Here is a 19,963-nt window from a genome sequence, read left to right on the forward strand (position 1 = left end):
AAGGAGGAGAGTGAGGGGGGGGGGGGGAGTGTGAGAGAGAGAGTGCATAACTGTACGAATAAGAATATTTTTGTCTTATAATATATTAATTCTATATAACTTACAAAATCTTATAAAAGAAGTTAGGAGTTAACTTTTTTTTAAAGAGTTTATAATCCAAAACATCTTATTTTGAGAACTTATAAGCTCTTTAAAAAAAAATAGTCAATACTTTAAGATGTTTTGAGGAGCTTATAAGTTTAGCCAAACACCCTCTAGTATAATTTATGATTTAATGATTCACATATTAATGACCGCGTTATATTTTACCAGCCAAAACACATGTAGTGGAATAATTAGATACACTGGTTTAAACATATCTAGTAGTCGATCCAATACATCAAGGTCTAGTCGAATATAATTAGGTTGTTGATCCAAAACATAGCTGAGCATCAAAGATAACTGATATAGGGACTATATATTCACCAATGAATTGAATAAAAAGGATTCCAAGATTGTCGGAAGCTACTAAAACACTTCAAGGATCCATATACTTTTGTTCGGGTCTGGTCGATCGGGACTTGAACCCATAAAGTCATCATTAATTAAGAACATCTAATCTAGCCGTGATCAACGTATTCAGTGATCCACATCATATTGATGTGACTGGTCTAAGTTGTATTTAATTATAAAGATCCCACCAAGTACATATTGTTAAATCATATTTATTGCAAATATTTATTACCAAACCTATTTTATTCAATCATTAAAAAATAATAACTAGTGGGTATACATTCTTATTTTGATTGAAATACGAAAATAAAAAAAAAAAGGTTTGAAACCAAATAATTCAAGAACAAGAAAGTTATTTGAACAACCTCGTCATCAATTTCGACTTAAAATCTATTTGCATTGACCCAACCTACCCATCTACCACCTCAGGAATTTCCAAATTAACAAGAATTTCATACCAATGTGTAATGAAAACAAGTGTTGACTTTAGATTAAAGCCACAACAATGGCCCAAGCACTTGTATGCCCATCTTTGAGTCTGCATAAAAAGGGTGGTAAGTACATCTCTGTCCGCATAGGAAAGTAGGAATGAGGATGAGATTCCACCATTTCTGACAGCCATGTCCAGACCTTAAAAACATTATTAGGCCCACAGTCAAGATAAGTATGGGGGACCGGACCAGACCAACACCAACAAAGCAAACACAGATCCAAGCAGAAAAAAGGGTCTGCTGGATTTTAGCTGGAACTGATGTGGAGATTTCAGTTTCCCCACTTTTCTACTGCACCACAATTCTGTCTGGGTCCATTAACCTCTCTCTCTCTCTCTCTCTCTCTCTCTCATCATGCTCTCTCTCTCTCTCTCTCTCTCTCTCTCTCTCTCTCTCTCTCTCTCTCTCTCTCTCTCTCTCTCTCCTCTTCTAAAAGAAAATTCCACGGAATTAGTGAACGGATGGAGCTGATTTAGATTTTTGGACAACTGCATCATTTATCAATATGACATAATACCATTGCCCATGTAGTATAATTTATACATTTCATAGTATCATATCCAATACATGTAAGAATCTTACAGGAGTATTAGTGAATCATTGCAGCTTTTTTAGGTCTTTGTATAGCTTATTTTTTGGCTCAAGTTTATATATACGAAATCCGTCCATTTAATTTTAGAGTAAATTATGTTGATTGAAATTAGGTTTAATTTACACAAACATGTATACCCTTAGGGGTATTATTATAACATAACTCAAGAGATATTTGTGTAAAATTTCATAATTGAATAAGAAATACACTTATAATTACAAAACAACCTCTAAAGAAAATTATTTGTAATTTTGCAAAGGACAATAGGTTGGATTAATTAAATTTAACTTTAGGAGTTATTAGTGTAATTTACGCTTAGTTTTATCAAGCAACCTATGACAAATTTATAAGACAGACAATATGTAGGTATCTTGTACCTACCATCTTGATGATGACTGTATGATTGCATTATTGCTGTGAGTACCTAATGCAATTATTATTATATATTCTGAATATAAATATATATATATATACATACATAATTTTTCGTCATTTAATACATGAAAATGTTAAAAATATCGAGGCGAACGCAAACGACAAAAAAACTATTAGTATTAAATTAAATTAATATCAAGTATCAACACTAAAAAGTGAAAAAAATAACAGAGAAAAAGCTTTAACAATCCCATATATTATAAAATATACAAAATGATTTTAATTGTATACAAGAACATGATAAATAAATTAATTATTACAAGAATGACAAACAACTTTCCTTACAACTGCGACAGCATGATTAAGCAGAATCTCAACGTGGAAAAATGCCATTCAACTCCAGAACAAGAATTCAAAACACCAAACTCAATTAAAGTATACCTTTTTTCTTTTGTTTTCTTTAACAATGTATAGATATGTCTTGAAACTGTGTAAGAAAAGGTCCCTGTACAGCTATCTTTTGTCACACTTTGATGCCACCATTGGTTAGTACTGTGTTTCTGTTTTGGTTCGAATCGAGAAGCGTTTCGAGCGATCGGTTCTTTCTGTTCCGCACCCTGCCCGCCTCCTTTAGTAGTTCTGCCAACCTCTTCTTCTCATCATCAACGTCTGGATTTGCTGTCCCGAGCTTTTCCTCTCTCATTCCGACAACAAATTCAAGAATTTCAATAGCATCATCGAGTCTGTCAAAAGCATCAGCGTCAGCCACATGCAAGAAATAAAACCAGAAAAAGAACTGACTTCATATCCCATAAAGCTGTAATAAGCTAACAGACTCATGGATGCATATGATAGGGAATTTCTCAGGATACGCGTGAGTGTCCTCTCAGTTAATCATGCATATGAAAGTAATAGAAAGAGTAAGATCAAATCACACAGTAGAGCTGATGAATATACTCAAGCTTGAATAAATCAGTAAGTATCATTAAAGATAGACTCTATGGTTCTGTAAAGAAGATTACTAGTTAGAAATTCGGCTGATTTTATGTTTCAACTATCGCTCTCAGACAAAAATAATGATGATTATTACCTGCCAACAGCATCATAGGTTCCGGCAAGGTTGCTGTAGACTCCAAGTGTGTCAGGATGATACGGTCCGTATTCTTGCTCCAATATGGCCCTTGCTTCTTCAAATAGATCTACGGCCTCATTAATTGCATATCGCTGAACGCAAGCTAGGCCCATTTGGTTAAGTGCGATACCAAAGAAAGCTGATTTCTTCTCTCCACTAGCTCGAAGCTTTGTAGTTGCGCTTCTAAATGAGGAGTAGGACTCAGAGTAGTTTCCCATCATATAGTACATAACTCCCATTTGAGCTTCAATACCGGCAATTGTGTTCTGCTGACCAGGAGCATCGTTATATATTTTTAGCGCCTTCTGCAGCAGCTTTAGTGCCTGTTCAAGCTCATCCATTGACTCGTATATGGCAGAGATATCGGTGAGACCACTGGCAATTTCCTCTGGGGCGATCCCGGGTATGGGCTTTTCATAAATTCGGAGGGCATTCTCACAGTAGGATCTTGAATCCCTAAACTTTCCCGTCTTGTTGTATAAGTCGGCCAGACGAACAAAAACAGAAGCAACAGCAGGATGATTTTCGCCTTTGGTGGACTTGAGGGATGTAAGTGCCTTTTGGTAAGCAAAAATAGCCTCGTCATATCTGTTAAGAGACAGATACGTGTCCCCGATGCTGAGATCAACAGATGCCACTTCTGCTTCCTGCCCATTGGCCACCATGGCCATGCTGGCCAACACAAGATGCTCGAGTGCAGTTTCATGATCGCCCTTTGACTCACAGATCATCCCCATGAGTCTTCTGTCTGCTGCCTCTTCAAGAGAAGCAGGCGAAAGTATGTCGAGAGCCATCTGACAAAGCTTCTGAGCTTCGTCAAACTGCATTGCTTGGATGTGAGCTTCAGCCAAGTACCTACAAGTCTCGCCAACTCGTGGATCATTATCTCCAAGAACTTGTCTTTGGACTTCCAAACCAGTCGTGTAAGATGAGATCGAATTCTCAAGCTGACCCAACATAGCATAAGTATCCCCTAGCTGCATATAACCAGCAAATTTTGCAAGGGCATGATCTTGTCCTTCCTCGATCAAGGGAATCTCAATCGAGTGCTCCAAAACTGGAATGGCCTCTGCATACTGGCCTAAGCTACAGTATATTGCAGCCGTGACATGTAAACACATGACTACATCTAAACTCGGCTTCCCATCAGAACATTTCTCAAATGACTTTGCAGCACGTAGAGCTAAGTCAAGAGCTTTCCGGGGATTATCCCCAGAAGATATCAAATCCCTAGCTTGCTTGAGCAGAAATGGCCCCAGATCAGGATTGTCCAACCCATCCTCTGTTCCGTTCTGCAATTTCAGACCTCCGGCAGCTGAATTCCTGTATTTCTTCAACGGGACACCCCCACCTGTTGTTTTTTTAGCATTCTTCTCACTCCGCCTACCAATGGGAGGTTTCACCGGACTTTTGCTCTTTGGGCTTGATTTTGAAGAAGTTTCAGGTTCCAACTGTAGGTTAGAAACTTTCTTTAACTGTGCAGAAGGGCTACTTGCACCAGCAGATTTGGAGTTATCAAGCTTTCCTGTGGACGAACTCTCCTTCTTGGAACCAGAATCACTGTGATAATCACCACTTTCCGGCTTCTGCAACTCTGCGTCCTCTTCGATTATCTCCACCTCCCTCATCTCTCCTCCCACCAGATGCCTCAACTCCGAATCAATCCGAGACTCCTCTCCATCAGATCCAAAACTAGGCCTCGACGGGGATTGATCAGAACTCTGCATCTCACACACATTTTCATAAAGCTGGTCAATTGAGGTATCCACCACCCCTGCAACATTATCTCCTCTGTCGTCATTCTGAGGACCTTCCGGAGTCAAACTGCGGGCAGGAGAGTTATTCGCCACCGGATTTTCTTTACAAGCCATATCATTCCCATCACCATTCACTGCCCCATCCTCATGAATCCCATCCATAACAATTCCAGGCATAACAGGAACACGCAAGCCGACAAAGATCTCTCAGAATACAATCAAACACCCGCTGCAAAATTCCAACAGCCCGACGAATTCAGACAAAAAGCAAGTCAATTTCCTCAATAATTACACATCCAAGTCATCAAGGTAAAAGAAACAATCAGATCCAAAACATGGCTCCACAACTCAATTAGACATAATCATTTCAAGAAATTGACAAAACAATCACAAACACTAAGCAGACCAACATTTCAGCTCTCTTCAGCAGATCTTAGCTAATCAACTCAACTTCCAACAGCAAAATAACACTCAGAAGCAAAACACAATTACTAAAAAAACCAGTAACCACCACAGAACCCACACATGCATGTCCCAGTTGAACTGAAACAAGAAATCAAGAACCATACAAAAACTGTCATAATATGGGATAAAGACCGCAAAGATCATACCTTCAGCAAAAACCCATGTCGAGGAAGCAGACAGTGTGTGTTTATGTGAGAGAGAGAGAGAGAGGAAAAAATGCTGTCTTTTTGGTGGGTTTTTCAAGTGTGGGGTGTGCTGTGTATATAGAAATTCTCGGCGATGAGAGGGAAGGGAGACAGGCTGTGGGATTTAGGTAGAAGATTGAGGGTACCACGGGGAATTTACTGTAAAAAGGTTTACAGAGGTGGAATGTCAGACGAAAGTGGAAGGCGACTTCTCCCCAACCCTTTGCCCTCTGCAACTGCCGCTTTGCTGTTCTCAATGATTTCCACAGTCGCTTGCCACGTGTCCTTTTGTGGTTGGTGCCATCAGCATTTTACCAATATACCCTTCTGATATTATTGTCATTAATTTTTTTTTTGTTTTTCACATAAAACTTTTTAAATAATATTGTGTAAAAATTGTACTATAATCTACTTTAGATTGTCAATTTTTTTTAAAAAAAATTATAAGAGTAATGTTATTATTCGACTCTTTTCTAGTATTGTTTTCCCCCCCATTTAATTTTTGTAAGGAAGAATCCTCTTAATTCACTCGGATTAAATTAATAACTCGATACTTTACTAATTGTATGATACAAATATAATTTATGATGATTCGTACTGTAATATTCTTCCCCGAAAGTTTTACATTTTTCTATTATATTGCCCCTTGATACTTGTTTTGGAAAAAGGCAAGAATAAAAAGTTGAGGGTAATATAGAAAATAACATATTTAGAATTATTATAGGTATTGTGCAATAACTATTAAATTTTATATAATAATAAAATAATAAATCATAACAAGTTCCGCATTTATCTATTTTCAAATTAAGAAGTCATAAATCTTATATTTAATATATTTTGAGATATCGACAACATAAAAACCCAAAAAAATATATAATAATAAAATTAATGAAAAGACTTGCATTTACTTATTTGGTTATTTGTTACATTTTTATGAGAAAAGTTTAAATGCAAAAACAAATTATTAAAATTTTAAGAAGGTGTTTGGCTTGCTATTTTAGGAGATTTTATAAGTTCATTCATATTTATAAGATGTTATATTTTATTAATTTCAAAATAAGCTATTGAAGTGTTTGTGTTTAAGACCATTGAGGTTACAAAATGTTAGTAATATTAAATTTGCAATTAATTTAAATTAACTTGTTAAAATCATAAAAAAAAGTCAACAACTCCTTAATTTTCTTTTAAACAAATTGGATCTTATAAACCATCTACTGAAAATTTATCAAGCACTAATTAATTTCTTATAAGCTTTTAAATATTTTATAAGATATTTTAAAAAATTTATAAACTCAACAAAACAAACCCCTCTAATTAAGATTCGAGCTGAATTTGTCAAAATGTTCTAAGGTCAATCAGCAACTCATAATAGAATTTTTTTGCACATATAAATAGTACAAAGGAGAAAATTATGAGACGAACACGGGAATTATGGCGATGATGATGGCATCATAATATTCCAATAAAGATTGTGAATTATTAATCCAAAAGGGGAAATTGATTAAGATGTGATATTAATGTAATTAGTGGTTGAACTGATTTAGAATGCAATGATAATTGTGATAATATTCCATTGAATAATCATAAAAAAAAGTCAATTTATGATTCTTGTTCCCAAGTAGGGTCAGTATTTGCAGTGTATGGACAATGATACCTCACGTACCTTACCTTTGAAATACGGCAAAGAAACAATAATTCATTAAAATTGGCTTATACGGGAACCCTTGCCTCCTCTTATCCAAAATTTCATATTTTTTATTTATGGTAAATTATGACGGGACTCCGGAGCTCGTAAAATTTATCATAATTATAAATATTCTATTTAAATAAAAAGTAATTATGTGATCCCTAAATAATGAGGAAATTATTACTTTACACTTGCTATAATGAGAAAATATTTTTTAAAGTATTTTAATAAAATTCTAAAAAATATATAAAATTATAATTTATAATCCAAAATGGGATGTAGCTAGGATAGTTCAGAAACCCAATGGAAACTAATGAATTGTACTCGTTGCTAGACGAACATTAAAATTAAGGTATTTATAATTTTTCAAACAATGAAAAGTTATTTGTGATTATGTTAAATCTCAAGATGTTGGTTGTAATTTACTCTTTCTAATTTTTCTGGGATATTATCAAAATATTATATTTTTTTCTTAGTATATTTTCCTAAAAATATATCAGCTTATCTAAAATATATAGTTTTAGCGGTATCGATCTTCAATTATATTTTATTTTTATGTACTGTTTTTAAAAAATTATGTTTACTTAAGACAATTCATATATATTGAATCAAAATTACCTGGATTAAAAATTTAAAAATTTCAAGACAAGGGGAATTTATTTACATTAGGATGTATATTCATATTGATAACGCAAAAGAATGTAAGATGATAAGATGAGGTCGTAATAGGTTGTCATATAAGATATAAGATTGTAATAGATTGGAATAATATGAGGCTGTTATAATTGACATGTTTAGAATCACTAATTTATAACAAATATTTAATTTAAAATATGAATGACAGTACATAGTGGAATCCATAGATTAGATAGAGTGGAAACAGAGAAAGAAATTTGTCCGATATAGTAATATGATGTTATTTGGGCTTTTTTCTGTACGGGCTTTTGATAAGGATATAAGGTAGATGTGGGTGTGAGAATGTTATATTACTTTTCTTTGTCGCACATTGAAAGTTTATTGAATGAATAAACACCTTATATTGAGTTTAAGGTTCACATAGTATTTAACGTGTTATGAAGACTAGACTAAATCCGGGATTACCCTATACATGTTGTTGCTTGTCCTAATCTGACCTATTGTGGATGTTAGGGTGAATTTTTGCTGATTATTTGTTTTAATTTTAGATTTTAATTTGATTTTTAATGCATTTATCTATACTATATATATAAAAAAATCTCCACTTTTACTCACAAATGGCTGTTATTTACACCACAATACCAATTTTTTGAATTACCAAAAACGTCCTTATGGATTTTCAACTACTCCTATTCGAATTATTCTTCTCATCTATATGTTCCATACTATCTATATACACTAATATGAAAGTTCCACTCACCAATATTTTTTTTGCGGCGATAAAATTTCTAAATGAATTTTTATTTATTTATTTATTTTTAAAATATAATGTGTTGGTTTATAAATTTTATTCTTATTTGTAATACATTTTAAATCATAAATAATTATTTATTACATGCACGTAAAGACGACGTACCATAATAGATAGTACTAATGCTTATATAAAGGCCGTAGGTGTTTCACTTTGAACACACCACACCTTCAATACAAACTCTTGAGAAATCATATTCTACACCCGAAAATCCTCTCTCAATTTTTGCTCGGTTTTTTCTCCTTAACAAAATCGTCTTATCTCGAAAAAAATTGCGTAGTTACCAATGCATTATCATATGAGACGTATAATTGCTTTAAAAACAAAAAAAAAAATTATGAAGAGTCTGTTGATAAAAATATTTGGGATAAAGAGTTATCACGGTACAACTCTTTAGTAAATTTTGGATTTAAATTTATATTATAACAATATATCTAATATGTTCTTGTTATATTTTATCCCAACATATTTGTTTATATAAAAATTTGATTGATTTTGGAACATAGTAGTATTACTTGAATTTTGTTTATTTCCCAACAGAGATTGCAATAGATTGACATATTGTGAGTATAACTGCAATATTGGTTTGAAACATATGTGTGCACTGCCTTATTAATACATATTTAATTTTCTATTGGTAACTGCTTATTTATACAAATTTTATATTAATTATTTTTATAATTTTGATTAGTTATTTGTGTTATTAAATGAATATAATAAAATTTGAATTATGGATTGAGAGGTGCTTGATTTATTTAAATTATTTTGAACATAATTTTGACCTAAATTTTGGCTTATTTGACCCCACAAAATAAAGATGGTCAGACTAATATGCCCTGGTTCTGCTTTGCGGTTGTTCCTCAGTCCTCAGCTCATTTCCCCCACTGGGTCTGCGGCGGAGGAGAAGATTCGCCGACGTGCGAAGTAAACATTGCATCACCCGTGAAACCCTACTTCCGACGCCACTGAGTACTCAATCCACGGTCCATCCTGAATCCTATTGCTGAGAATCGCGATTGTTCGGTTTCATGGCGAGTTACAACTCTCTCTCGGTTGAGAAGGAAAATGTTATTTTTCATCTATGAATTGAGCGAGCAGCTTGTTTTTGTCAAGCTCTGATTTGAACTCAAGATTTAGTCTTTTGTTCTCCTTTTCTCGCGGAGTGTGGTTTCGATTGAAGTGCTGGTGTTTGAATGAATAGTGGCTCATAACTTTAACTTATCACCCCCTATATTATCTGGGTTGTTCTTTTTGAATTTCAGATAATAAAGGAAGATGACTCCTGTCTCTGTTAAGCTTTACACAGGTTCTTCTTTATTTTTCCCTGTCTCCGTGTGTGTGTGTGTGAATCATTCACAGTAGTATAACAAACGGGGTGTATAAAGTAGTATCTAATCCTTCTTTTGAGATTTTATGTTTTTTGATCATTTGAATTTCCCAGATGATGTGAGTCTGCTGATGGTACTAATCGACACCAACCCGTTCTTTTGGAACTCTGTCAAATCAGCTCTTCCTTTCTCCAAGTTTCTCTCTCATGTAATGTCCTTTCCTTTAGTTTAGTCCCATCTATTTACAAATATTCCCTGATAGTGCTTTCTTTTGTGAATTTGGTGTATAGAAGTAATATTGGATGACTTTCTTGCAGGTGTTGGCATTTTTGAATGCGATAGTCTTACTGAATCAGCTAAACCAAGTGGTTGTAATAGCAACTGGTTACAATTCTTGTGACTACATATTTGATTCCTCAACCTCAGAGGGCCAAACCCAGCGAGCGGAGCATTTGCTCCAAAAACTGGAAGATTTTGTGAATAAGGACGAGTCACTTTGTCGTGAGGACTCAGTAGATGGCCCTGGGTTCTCACTTCTCTCTGGCTCCCTGTCTATGGCTCTCTGCTGTATCCTCATGAAAATTATTATTTTTTATATGGTTTTAGAATTAATGTATAACTTAATCTAATACATGCTAGCGTTATTGCCAGTGAATGTGTGTTGGAAAAGATTTGTTTCCTGTGACGTTGCATGACTCATTTAGACATTCAGAGGGTGTTCCGGTCAGGTCCGCTTCATCCCCATCCTCGGGTGAGTTCAATCACCGGCATAATTAGTTCTATCATTTGTGACATAGTTGTTAAGAAATGTTATTCTTTGTGATTGAGAGAGACAAGAAAGATGAATTTATGGCCGTGCTGCCCCAAAATATATTTTTCTTTCCCAAAAAGTCTTATTTGTGAAGAAGGTTCTTACGGGATGTAATGGTCAGAAATTGAAGTGTTAATTAACAAAGTCAGCCTTTAGTGTTGTCTAAGACAAACCATATACTATGCTATGTAGCTATGACAGTCATCTTCCATGTTGCACTGATTTTCCTTTCGGATCCCTCACCTCTCCTATCCTTCTTAATCTATTCTTGAACCATATATGTGCATTCTGCTGTTTGATTGCATATCCTACTAGTCAGTGGAATAGTATTGTAATAATATGTGGGAGAAGTGTTCTCAGAGTTATCACCTTCATTTCTGTGGAAATATCAGACGTCGTCAGTTCCTTGAATGATATCTGTGTGAAATAATTCCTTTTTCCAATTAATTTTGTCTGTTGATTATCCACTCTGTTATGTTTGATAAACCATCTCTGATGAAGTAAAGCCTAACAATGGCAGATATTATGCTTGCATGGATCTCCAGATGGACCTGGACAGTATGTTGTTTAGTTCTTCGAAGTATCTAAAATTTAGTTTACTCTTCACCAGCACTTTATGCTAAACGGTTTTTCTTCTGCAGGTATGTTGCAATCATGAATTCAATTTTCTCTGCCCAGCGCTCAATGGTAAACACTGGAACTAAAGAATCTTTTGTTATGTGTTAAATTTGCCGCAAGTCTAATTATGAGGTTTTCATTTAATATATGCATCCAGTGTATCCACATGAACATCGAGTTATTGGAACTTTTTGGTTGCTAACCATGTGAAGAGCTAGAGAAGTGAAATTCATTTGGGTTGCTTGTGGGTCATAGGATTCCATTTGTCCCTATCTTTATTGGCTGGTTCAGTTTGCTTGTCGGTCATGTGAATCCATTTGACTTAAACTCTTATGGGCTTGTAATGTTTATTGAACAAGCCAAAATGATCTCCAAGTATGGATACCAATCAGTGTCACCTCTCATATTCTTGGACATAGGGAATGGTAAGGCATTTTGTCCCTTTGGATCATCATCCACTATTATAACTGCGTCTCTGGATCAGTCTCCTGGATTCTCAAACATCACTATCATCAGTTAAGACATACACTTGTTGTTAGAGCTCATGGTAGTCAGATGATAGAGTAATAGATGGATACCAATCACAAATAGAGAAGGAAAGACCCTAGTAGTTCTGAAATTATTTTTTTATCTGGTAGCAATTTTTTGAACTAGTACTTCCATATGGCAGTGTGAAGCATGTCTGAGTTGCATAGAAGCACAAAAGTGGCATCCTGTTATATTCTGTTTCTCCTAATCCATATCATTCAATAATCTTAAATAGTTCATAGACTTCTCTTGATATCTTTTCCTTTTTCCCTCTTTCAGGTTCCTATAGATTCATGTGTAATAGGAGCTCAGCACTCTGCTTTCCTGCAGCAGGTTACATATCTATAAGACGTTAAGAATTTAATTTATCCAATCATATGGAAGTTTACATTGATATCTTGGTTGTTAATAATGAACCTTTTGCTACAGGCTTCTTATATAACTGGTGGTGTATATCTGAAGCCTCAACTTTTGGATGGACTGTTTCAGTATCTTTCGGTAGGGATTGTTCCATTTCAATATGAAATAGCAAATATCTTGAGTGTTCTGGTGTATTCTTGTTGTATGAAATATTGGTTTTTTTAGTATCCAAACAATCACCAATTGTAGCCTATATCCATTGAGCAGTCAGGTTTTTTCTTGAAATATTTGTGGAACTTCCAGGTTCTTTGTCCTATGCGTTGGTTTCAATTGAAAATTTTCTTTAGTCAAATGTTCTTTTTGGAATGATGTGACATGTCTTGAAAAAGACTGAAAATGTTTTTGAAGTATTGTGTTGTGAAACAAGATAAGAAACCTCCTCCTTGTTCTCAGTTAGGGAAATATTTATGCAATAAACGTTAAATGTATTTAATGTATTCAGTGTTGCAGTAAGCTATATAGCAAAGTTTACATGAGATGCAGCGGATATATTAGGCAACACTGCTGCCTGTAAGACATTATGAACTCTAGAGACTACAATAACGCTGCAGTTTTGAATAATGCTGCGAACCCTACATTTGCTTAGTCCAGCTGCTTACTACTGTTAACTTTTGTTTTCCTGAAGTATGTGAATAATACTGCAGTTGCGCAATTATTCTATGATGCAAAGCTACTGGGTTCCAACACAAAGAAGCTACAAGCCATATATGAGAGTTTCTATCCTAATTCCTATATTAATGACTCTATTGTTCTTTGCTTTGTGATCACAGCAGGAACTATTTATCTGTGCTGTCTCTCATTATCTGCCACCACTTTGTATATCATAGAAAGTTTTATGTTGCGTTTTGTATTAGTCATTTACCTAACTCTCCATTTAATATTACACCTACCTTCTTTCCCTTTGAGGTCAAACTAACACTTCTGAGTAAATTGACTGGATAGTGCTGCTTTACTGACTATAGCAAACTATTACTACAAAAATCAGTTGCTAGTCTTCAGAAGTCAAATAAGTCAGTCTTGGACAGAGTCCAAGGTTGGCTAGGGGGGTGGGTGGATGTTAATAATAATGGTCGGACTTTTCCACTGGAAGTGTTCTATGCAGTCGCTTGCATATATACAGGCATTTATTTTCGCCATCTCATCATCGATTCTGTTATATCTTCTGTCTGGTTAAGTAGACAGTTCTGATATCGCAAGTTGCAGATGCTTTTGGTTCCTCTGTTTTGCTGTCTGGTACTAATGTGAGACCATTGTCATATGCAGACAGTTTTTGCTACTGATTTGCATTCTCGTGGTTTCTTACAACTTCCTAAGCCTGCAGGAGTGGACTTTCGTGCCTCGTAAGTTGCTCTAAGAATTTCCAACTTTTGCAAAGTTTGTATTTTCCTAAATTCTTGTGGGATGTTAGCTAAGTTCCACTCTTTTCTTTCATATTCTGTGTCCTGCATATTTCAACTGGACTCTGCACAAAATAATGTGTGTAGATTTGGATATTCTCCGTAATGTCATCTGATCAACTGAACGTTTGCACTTTTATTTATCTTGTGGTTCTGTTAAGTTATTATTGAATTGAACAATATACGTTGTGACATCTTTCTCCTTTGAAGTTTCTGATGGATGGACAGAATTTCATCCTACCACGGCAATGGTATAGGCTATTTACTTCTCAATACAGTCTTGTCATGCTTCTCCTTGTTCATTACTACATTTCACCACCACTTTTCACATTTATCTGCAATGAATCATCTCTTGTATGATAGCGAAATGAATTTTTCAATTTGATCGTTTCTCTACTTTATAATACTACATGTGCATTAGCAACCTCTTAGAGCACTGGACACTATATCCAGCATGTCATTTCTGATTTGTTACTACAGAATAGGGTACTCCTTATTAGGATTACAATTGAGCAGATGCTTTCTACTATTGTCTAATTTGATGTGTACCTTGAATTTGATATTAGTGATTATGTTTTTTGTCTTCCATCTAGTTTTTCGCTATAACTTGCTCTGATGTTATTTATGCTATGAACCTGTAGGTGTTTTTGCCACAAAAACACAATCGACATGGGCTACATATGTTCTGTTTGTTTGTCTATTTTCTGCAAGCATCAGAAGAAATGCTCCACTTGCGGGTGAGTTCCAACGTTCCCTTTTACGACTTCTGTAAACCTTCTTCTCTTCACAAGATTTTGTTTCCCAGCTGTGTGAATTGCTATTTGGTTTCATTGCTTTCTTTCTAACCCTTTTTCTGCTCCACTTATAAGCATGTATATATACATAATTGCTTTCTGCCTTCATGCACCTGGCTGTAAAAGGATCGCGTCAGAGTCAAGCCAAATACATAGCTTTCAAGTTCGTTTTAAGTGTATAATACAATTCAACCACACAAGGGCGTTCTGCTAAAGATGCGTCTCAATGGTCCTACTGTTCTTTATGTCCAACACAAAGACCATTCACCCTCGAATTTTCTTAAAACTTGTCCACATTTTGTGTAATGAAATCTGATCTCGTCTCCATCGACAATTTTCAAAATGCAGATCAGTGTTTGGTCAGGCCCCAGTGCAGGACTCCTCAACACCAGACCGGAAGAGGAAAACTCCAATGGATGCTTAGTTGCAGACAGTTGCTTCAGGACCCACTTTCTACTCTAGGATAGTTTTGATGGTCATTCCATGAGTTTTGTTCAAATGATTTTGTTGATTGCAATTATTATCTTTTATTTTTTCTTCTTTCCTTGATGAAATACTTTGGCATCAAGCACTGCAATGGCGACAGTAACCGAGAAGGGTGCAAACAAGCTCCAGCTCCAGCTCGGCCAAAATTTCTGTATCGAGCTCGAGCTTACTACAAATGGGCTCGAGCTCGAGTTCGAGTTCAAGCGCATTTCTCATATTTTATTTTTAATTTTGGTACCATGATTATGAAAATCCGTATATGGTACCAAAGTTGTTTAAAAAATTGGGAAGTTAGTTCCGAAATCCATTTTCCGTCGAATTGTAACTGCAAATCAAGCACGCATTAACTCCTGACTGACAGCCTTCAAAATTGCGGTGTTTGGGAGGGATTTGTAGTTAAAAAAAAGAAAAGGTGGTTCTACCTACAAGACATGGAATACTGGTGCCAAAAAACAAAAAGGCTTCAGAAGTAGGTAAACTCGACTAATATGTAGAATTAATAAAATTTACTTGAATTTGAAAATGAAAGTTGAACGCAATTTCAAATGAATAAAAACATTCAAAACAACCTTGTGAAACATTGTACATGTTCAAAAATCAGTGAAAGCAAGTGCATCCAAGGCTTGCAACTCAGTAACAAAACAAGCTTGCATCAGAACAATAAATAAAAGAAAAACAAGTCCATTCTACTACTCATAGTAATACTCCTATTCTGGGCTTTTCTTTTAAAAGGTTTTTGTAGTGTCAACTATTCACTACATTTAATTATCACTGTTCATCATTTTTTTAATTACAATTCATTTATAAATAATTTCTTTTTAATCTGTAAAATAAATTCTATTTTATCAATATAATATATAGATATCACAAGAGATAGTATATATCGTCAAAAGTTTATATTTACTCTCACTAAATGTCCTCGTACACATAACCTTACAGGAAAGTAGCGTAACAACCATCTGTACAAAATTTTAAATACAAACCCGGCAAAAAACTAGTATATTTAATAACCACATAGCCAAAAGTCTCCGTTTCAACTGTCACCATTGACCCACCTAATAGAAATAACGACACGGCTCAAAGTTCTAAACTTTTCAAGGATACATTTTCAACTAAACCCCTTATATATTATAACTATCATTTTTAATAAAATCTCTAAATTAAATTATCATTAAAAATATTATTTCCCTTTTTTAATAATATAATATTTCATAAATATAATTTTGGAATATTTTTATGAATTTTCTATCAATTCCTCATTGCTATATAATTTTCTATTCAATCGAAAATATTTCAAGTATGCATTTCTAGAACAAAGTAATGACAGTATTGAGATGATTTTTGCAACAACTTTGATACGAATTTGCCGTTCCAAAATATCCATTGCATGAATTGCCTTTACCAAAAAAAAAAAAAAAAATATCCGTTGCATGAGTGCCAAAATGTGCTAAAACTTTGGGCACTCACAATCGTCCCAAATCCACCATGGATTGGGATGAGTTTTGCAATGGCTTTTTCATGAAATCTACCACCAAGATTTCGATTTTGACGCAATTCCTCCCAGCACTATAGCAAAATTTCTGACACACACGGATATGCTCAAAAACTTGTTCCAATTTAAATTTGCGATGGATTGCCACGAATTGGTCTCCAACAAATTTCGAGTTGAATTGGGACCAATTTTGTGAAACGTGTGCCGACTCAAACATTTGTCATTTTTTGGTGAGAAGATTGCGATTGTTCTGAGCGTTTGTTGATTATTCGTCCCAAAAACATCACTGATTCTGTTTTAAATTGAAATTGATGCTCTAAAAAAATAAGATCGACTAAATTTATAATATAGGGGCACAATACGCTTTACTCTAGAGTTTGATACAAGTGATACACTTATCCGTCAAACGAGAAAATGAGGGGATATTTATACTAATAAACTATATGCTATTTATGATAGGTTGGGTAAAGTACTACTTTAATCCTCAACTACCCCCTATTACACGGCTAGTATTTATTGGTGGGGTTATTATAGTAATTCATTGTACAACATCAATTTGATAAGTTTGACTTGGACCTTCCTTTTCGAGAATATCTTCCTTACCTTATTTGGCTTGATTTCTTTCTCCATCAACAACTCCTATTTCTGGATATCATTAGGACATTTAGGAATTAAATTATAATCTTAGGCTCTTCTTTGGGCATAGCCTTTATTAGGATCGCTTGGATTGTGATTTTCCTCTATATAATAACTACCTTGTTCACTTTTGACTTATTGAAGCAATTAATCGTATTTTTGATATCATATTACAGAGATCTTTGCATGATAATTATATTTTTTAGTCGATAACTAATGCCATTTAAAAGGAGTTCGTTTGCACGAAATATGGCTGTCGCGATTGCTGTTTTGGCTCCCAAATATAATGTGTGCTGGAGTTAGGGTTAGGTTAAGATAGAAAACAAAATTATTGTTTGGCAAAAAATAAAAATTATCCAATTGAATGCCAGTTCGATTTCTCATCCATGAATCCTAACCCTAAAGAAGAATCATCATTTATTTGATATATTCTTAAATTCATTCTTGTGTAGTTTCGAATTATTACTATTTATTTAAAAGTTTATCTAAATTCATTGGGTATGAGAAGGAATTATGTAAAACTTGAGGAGCCAACTGTTAAATATAAATGCAATCAGGGAATTGCATTTATATAATTTCATAAGATTGTTTCCAGAATAATGTATTTAGAATAGTAATCACAGTAGGAACCAATTCAAAAGAATATATGTTATTTACTATCTACAAAAATATTTTCTACTATTATGAGTATTACATATAAATGCAATTTTTAAAGTTTTTTTTGCTAGAAAAGTGTAATTTTATAATTTTAGAGGGATTTAAATATAATTAATTCTTAATTGAGATTAAATATATTTATTTAATAAAAAATTCTTACCAAAATCATATTCCGTGGAATCAAATCAATTAAAAAGCAGATGTGACATATTTGATATGTATGTGGCACCCTTCTTGAACAGTATATCAACTATACAACAAGTATTTTGCACTTATCGTACAATTGATTTAGATTCAACCAAGCTCCATATAAAATAGGAATTTTCCTTCACTTAAAATATAATTAGGAGTAACTTAGAAATCAATTTAATTTAATTTAACACATAATAAGATGAGATCTAACAACAAACAACTCATCAGATCTCAGCAAAAGGTCTTTTTTGGTTGACTTTCTTCTCGTAGCTGAGAGTGAGGATGGCGGCTTACAATTCTTTGCTTTCTCTCTCGCAAATTCTTGATAACTTGCAGCCTCATGATCGGCGTCGATTCTTTCACAATAAAGATGATCTCCTCCAATCCCTCCATGAAAAAGTCGGTTCCTTGCAAGATTTTCTCGAAAATTCTCCTTCACATAAAGCCAGCAACTTTGCAGCTGCAGGAAGTTTGGAAACAAGGATCATGGCTGCCGCTTATGCCGCAGAAGATATCATTGAATCCCACATATCATATTAGCTTCTCGCAAAACACAACACTTTTTGGCATCTGGATCCGTTCTGGAAAATGTTCTTCAGAGTCCAAGCGTTGTTGCTGTTGCGGTTCATGTTTTTGGGATACCAATTGCTCATCTAAATGCTGTTTTTGTGTTGGCCCAAATCTTGATTTCTGCTGGAAGGAAGCAAAAATGGGTTCAGGTGATCAAAGAAATGGACTTTATCATAAAATTGGTTCAGACCAAGAATGCATGTTGTGCAGGGAAAGATCTCTGGAAAAATAGGAATATCTTGCCTGCTGCAACTTCTTCTTCGTCAAGGCTTCATTTGGTGGTGGTAAGATTTGATGGTGACTTGGCCGAAATAAAGACTCGGATGATTGGAGCTTCATCCAGTCTTGAGGTTGTGTCGATTGTGGGGATGGGCGGCATTGGTAAGACTACTCTTGCTAGACAAGTTTATGATGATAGTTATATTGTTTACCAATTTGAAATCCGTGCTTGGGTTATAGTATCTCAAGAATATTCGTTTCGTCGAGTACTGCTAGGCCTTTTAGATTGGGCGAAATTGCTCCACACGGATATGGAGGACAAGGAGGATCAGGAATTGGTTGTGTATCTGTATCAAAGTCTAAAGGGTTGAGATATCTCATTGTGATGGATGATATGTGAGAACCTGAGCTTTGGGATGCTGTGAGAAGATCATTTCCTGATGATAGTAATGGTTTTGAGTACTCGAAAATCTGATGTGGCTGAATACGCCAACTCTTGCAGCTCTTATCATATGCATTTTCTCAATGAAGAGGACAGTTGGAATCTGCTTTGCAGAAAGGGTTTTGGGGAAGGAGCCCGCCATTTGGAACTGGAAGAAATCGGAAAAGAGATTGCACGAAAATGTGGAGGGCTTCTTTGGGGGGGGGGGGGGCTCCTCTCCAAGGCCAGTAGAACGCAGGAGTACTGGAGAAGTGTTGCAAATAATTTAAATGCAGTTGCAACGGAAGTTGATGAGATAATGTTTCCTGAATATGGGGGTCTTCCTAAAGATGGCATCCCTGTCTCGAAAATCATTGGCTTATGGGCTGCTGAGGGATTTCTGAAACCAAATATATCAAAAGCATGGAAGAGGTGGCGGAGGGGTACCTGAAAGAAGCCTTGTTTTGGTTACTAAGAAGAGTAGTAATGGCAAGATTCAAACTTGCGGGACCTTTGTGCGAAAAATGCACGGAAGGAAAATCTTTGTCATGTTGTCAATAGCTATGATGATGTTAAACAAGACGCAAGTACTTGGCGCAGATTAACTATTCATCCGGATGCTGGGTCCCCGTGAAATTTACAGTTCAATCCATTCTATTCCCCAAGCTCGTTCTCTTCTATGTATTGGTACAAATCTTTTTCACCTGTCCTTTGCCTATTTTAGATTTTGGCTGCTCAGGGTGTTGGATGTAGTTGTCATAAATTTCCATG

At 35.0% G+C, this 19,963-nt stretch overlaps 2 protein-coding genes across 3 annotated transcripts; one reads left to right on the forward strand and one right to left on the reverse strand.

Annotated features, from left to right (window-relative positions):
* Positions 1-2,180: 2,180 nt before the first annotated feature.
* On the reverse strand, positions 2,181-5,716 carry LOC105179412 (protein KINESIN LIGHT CHAIN-RELATED 3). Its single transcript, XM_011103031.2, has 3 exons — positions 5,451-5,716; positions 3,041-5,068; positions 2,181-2,693 (listed from the first exon to the last, which is right to left on the reverse strand). Exons 2-3 carry the CDS (start codon positions 5,014-5,016, stop codon positions 2,474-2,476), a joined length of 2,196 nt encoding a protein of 731 aa, XP_011101333.1. The 5' UTR covers positions 5,017-5,068; positions 5,451-5,716; the 3' UTR covers positions 2,181-2,473.
* A 3,728-nt stretch (positions 5,717-9,444) lies between these two features.
* Positions 9,445-15,321, forward strand: LOC105179413 (RNA polymerase II transcription factor B subunit 4). 2 transcript variants are annotated; one of them, XM_011103035.2, is made up of 12 exons: positions 9,445-9,654; positions 9,886-9,929; positions 10,065-10,159; positions 10,269-10,518; positions 10,656-10,702; positions 11,283-11,320; positions 11,404-11,449; positions 12,188-12,241; positions 12,338-12,406; positions 13,592-13,668; positions 14,367-14,462; positions 14,868-15,321. In XM_011103035.2, exons 2-12 carry the CDS (start codon positions 9,899-9,901, stop codon positions 14,941-14,943), a joined length of 879 nt encoding a protein of 292 aa, XP_011101337.1. In that variant the 5' UTR covers positions 9,445-9,654; positions 9,886-9,898; the 3' UTR covers positions 14,944-15,321. The 2 variants fall into 2 exon arrangements, with proteins under 2 accessions (XP_011101337.1, XP_011101336.1); XM_011103034.2 differs by having other exon boundaries at positions 9,446-9,929.
* The last annotated feature ends 4,642 nt before the right edge of the window (positions 15,322-19,963 follow it).

The sequence above is a fragment of the Sesamum indicum genome, unplaced genomic scaffold (genome assembly GCF_000512975.1).
Source record: "Sesamum indicum cultivar Zhongzhi No. 13 unplaced genomic scaffold, S_indicum_v1.0 scaffold00155, whole genome shotgun sequence".
NCBI classification, from domain to species: Eukaryota; Viridiplantae; Streptophyta; class Magnoliopsida; order Lamiales; family Pedaliaceae; genus Sesamum; species Sesamum indicum.